The sequence below is a fragment of the Oncorhynchus clarkii genome, chromosome 16, assembly GCF_045791955.1.
Source record: "Oncorhynchus clarkii lewisi isolate Uvic-CL-2024 chromosome 16, UVic_Ocla_1.0, whole genome shotgun sequence".
NCBI lineage: Eukaryota > Metazoa > Chordata > Actinopteri > Salmoniformes > Salmonidae > Oncorhynchus > Oncorhynchus clarkii.
In genome coordinates this window covers 8,621,051-8,624,743 of record NC_092162.1, presented here as the reverse complement: position 1 = coordinate 8,624,743, position 3,693 = coordinate 8,621,051, and the positions used below count along the sequence as shown (strand labels likewise).

Sequence of the window (3,693 nt, the reverse complement as noted above, 5' to 3'; positions counted from 1 at the left end):
TCCAGCGCTGCCAAAGACTTCCTCCTGTCCTGAGCTGCTAGAGTCTCCCGTCTGTCCTGAGCCGCTAGAGCCTTCCTCCTGTCCTGAGCCGCCAGAGTCTCCCGTCTGTCCTGAGCCGCCAGAGCCACCAGTCTGTCCTGAGCCGCCAGAGCCGCCAGTCTGTCCTAAGCCGCCAGAGCCGCCAGTCTGTCCTGAGCCGCCAGAGCCGCCAGTCTGTCCTGAGCCGCCAGAGCTGCCAGTCAACCAGGAGCCTCCAGAGCCGTCAGCCAGCCAGGAGCCTCCAGAGCCGTCAGCCAGCCAGGAGCCGCCAGAGCCTTCAGCCAGCCAGGAGCCGCCAGAGCCTTCAGCCAGCCAGGAGCCGCCAGATCCTTCAGCAAGCCAGGTGCCGCCAGAGCCGCCAGCCAGCCAGGAGCCACCAGAAACGTCAGTCAGCCAGGAGCCGCCAGAGCCGCCAGCCTGCCCTTCACTCCAGAGCCGTCAGTCAGCCAGGAGCTGCCAGAGCCGTCAGTCAGCCAGGAGCTGCCAGAGCCGTCAGTCAGCCAGGAGCTGCCAGAGCCGTTAGCCAGCCAGGAGCCGCCAGAGCCTTCAGCCAGCCAGGAGCCGCCAGATCCTTCAGCAAGCCAGGTGCCGCCAGAGCCGCCAGCCAGCCAGGAGCCACCAGAGCCGTCAGTCAGCCAGGAGCCGCCAGAGCCGCCAGCCTGCCCTTCACTCCAGAGCCGTCAGTCAGCCAGGAGCTGCCAGAGCCGCCAGCCTACCCGGAGCTGCCAGAGCCGCCAGCCAGCCAGGAGCTGCCAGAGCCGTCAGTCAGCCAGGAGCTGCCAGAGCCGTCAGTCAGCCAGGAGCTGCCAGAGCCGTTAGCCAGCCAGGAGCTGCCAGAGCCGTCAGTCAGCCAGGAGCTGCCGGAGTCTCCCGCCTGTCCGGCGCGGCCGGATTCTCCCTCCTGTCCGGCGCTGCCGGAGTCTCCCATCCGTCAGGCGCTGCCGGAATCTCCCATCCATTTGGGACCCATGGCTAGGGTCCCCAGTCGGAGGTCGGCGGCAAGGGTCGCCGCTCATAAGAGGCCACGGGGGCGGTTGAGGAGGCGGACAAAAACTGTGGTGGAGTGGGGTCCACGTCCCGCGCCAGAGCCGCCACCGTAGACAGACGCCCACCCAGACCCTCCCCTATAGGTTCAGGTTTTGCGGCCGGAGTCCGCACCTTTGGGGGGGGGGGGGGGGGGGTACTGTCACGTTCTGACCTTTATTTCCTTTGTTTTGTCTTTATTTATTATGGTCAGGGCGTGAGTTGGGGTGGGCAGTCTATGTTTGTTTTTCTATGTTTGGTTTCTGTTTCGGCCTAGTATGGTTCTCAATCAGAGGCTGGTGTCGTTAGTTGTCTCTGATTGAGAATCATACTTAGGTAGCCTGGGTTTCACTGTAGGTTTGTGGGTGTTTGTTTCCGTCGCCACACGGTACTGTTTTGTTTTTTGGAGATTTCACGTTATCGTTTATTGTTTTTGTTCGAGTGTTCATTTGTCTTTATTAAAAACATGATGGACACTTACCACGCTGCATCTTGGTCCGATCCTTACTCCTCTTCAGACGAAGAGGAGATCTGCCGTTACAGTCGGTAAGTCACACATTTTGCTGCTGGGTTTGCACACTGCGGTATTTCACCTTACCAGATACAGGAGTTTGTGAAAAATGTGATTTGTTTTCGAAATCTTTGTGGGTTTTTGTAATCTGAGGGAAATATGTGTCTCTTATATGGTCATACATTTGGCAGGAGGTTAGCAAGTGCAGCCCGGTTTCCACCTCATGTTGTTGGCCACATATCCTGTCTTCTCTTGAGGTCTGCCTATGGCGACCTCTCTCAAAAGCAAGGTTATGCTCACTGTACATAGTCAAGGATTTTCTTAGCAAGTAGTTTTGTTTTGTTTTCTTCATAATTTGGTTGGGTTTAATTGTGTTGCTGTCGTGAGGCTCTGTGGGGTCTGTTTGTGTTTGTGAACAGAGCCCCAGGACCAGCTGGCTGAGGGGACTCTTTCTAGGTTCATCTCTCTGTAGGTTAGGGCTTTGTGATGAAAGGTTTGGCTATCGCTTTCCTTTAGGTGGATGTGGAATTTAACGGCTCTTTTCTGGATTTTGGTCATTCTTGGTTATAGTCCTAATTCTGCTCTGCATGCACAATTTGGGGGTTGTGCGTTGTACTCTGAGGATATTTTTTGCAGAATTCTGCATGCAGAGTCTACATTGGGTGTTTGTCCCATTTTGTTCATTCTTGGTTGTTGAGCTCACAGAGGGCTATAGAGGGCAATATGTTCTATAACTGATTCAACTAGTTTTAGCCAGATCCTAATTTGTATATTGAATTTGATGTTCATTTTGATGTCATAGAAGGGCCTTCTTGCCTTGTCTCTTAGATCATTTGCAGCCTTGTGGAAGTTACCTGTGGTGCTGATGTTTAGGCCGAGGTATGTGTAATTATTTGTGTACTCTAGGGTAACTCACTCGCTCTCTCGCTCTCTCTCTCTCTCTCTCTTTTTTCAAAATCAAAAATCCAGTCACAAATTCTTTCAAGAATAAAATCTCTTCTCTTATCAGCCTTCACGACCATTTCATAATAGATTTGGAAGGTTAATTAGAAGTCACAAATATTTCGCCAACGTTTAACAAAATACCGTGGGAATGAATGCATGCATGAATTAATTAATGCATGAAAACTAGAGAAATGAACATTGTCTCCCACCCCTGTCAGCAAAGACAAAGGAAGAAAGAAGAGCCTCTATCCGTCCCATTTGCATGTCGTTTAACATTCATGAAGCTTCATTTATGTACTAAGCTTTTAGAAACGTAATTCATGCCCAACAAAATACCCAAAATTTGAATTCATGAAAACAACCGTGTTTAAATAGATTCATATGCTTTCCCCTGGGCTTTTGTTTGTGTGTGTGTGTGTGTGTGCGTGTGTGTGTGTGTGTGTGTGTGTGTGTGTGTGTGTGTGTGTGTGTGTGTGTGTGTGTGTGTGTGTGTGTGTGTGTGTGTGTGTGTGTGTGTGTGTGTGTGTGTGTGTGTGTGTGTGTGTGTGTGTGTGTGGTGTACACACACACACACACAGTCACACACACAGGCACACACACAGTAGAGTAAGATGGTAAGGTTTCTCTCCAGGGAGCCAGTCAGGTTTAGACAGCTTAGGGTGGAAATTGTGTTGCCAAATGCGATTGTTTATAGAATGTATGATCAGAAGTGTCTTTAGAAAATGTGTGAATAGATGGATGAACCAACTAATGGACTAAAAAAAGTGAATTTAAAATGAATTTAAAAATGTCAGTTTAGTTTCATTTAGTTACACAAAGTCAATTACATATAGACAAAGAAACTGACTCCACATTTAACCTCACATGGTGAGGAAACCCACTGTTGATCCAGCCTGTGTCTCAGAGCGTGAGCCCATTGAACATCTTTAAAAAACGACTTATTATCCCTCCATTCTAGCCAGTTTAGCTCATAATCACTCTCTGACCCTTTGTATTTATATACTGTATAGTGCTCACTCACTCCCCCCTCCGTAGGGCCCAGTCATGTTAATCCCTGCCCCCTACATAGTGACCCTGCTTTGATCATGTTTAACCGCCCTTATCCCCCTGTTATACGGCTATTAGGCAATCTCTTTACTAAGACAGCACTTAACCCCACCTTGTAACTACCCTAT

General features: G+C 50.2%; 1 protein-coding gene across 1 annotated transcript; it reads right to left on the bottom strand.

The window, feature by feature from the left end:
- Positions 1 to 428: 428 nt before the first annotated feature.
- LOC139367836 (sericin-1-like) lies at positions 429 to 967 on the bottom strand. Its single transcript, XM_071106175.1, has 2 exons — positions 853 to 967; positions 429 to 703 (listed from the first exon to the last, which is right to left on the bottom strand). Exons 1-2 carry the CDS (start codon positions 965 to 967, stop codon positions 429 to 431), a joined length of 390 nt encoding a protein of 129 aa, XP_070962276.1.
- Positions 968 to 3,693: the final 2,726 nt, after the last annotated feature.

Excerpts from the sequence above, each read along its gene's own strand:
- LOC139367836 (XM_071106175.1), bottom strand. The coding sequence starts at position 967 with ATGGGAGACTCCGGCAGCGCCGGACAGGAGGGAGAATCCGGCCGCGCC. Across the intron at positions 704-852 it reads CAGCTCCTGGCTGGCTAACG|GGCAGGCTGGCGGCTCTGGC; the intron begins GCTCTGGCAGCT and ends TCTGGAGTGAAG.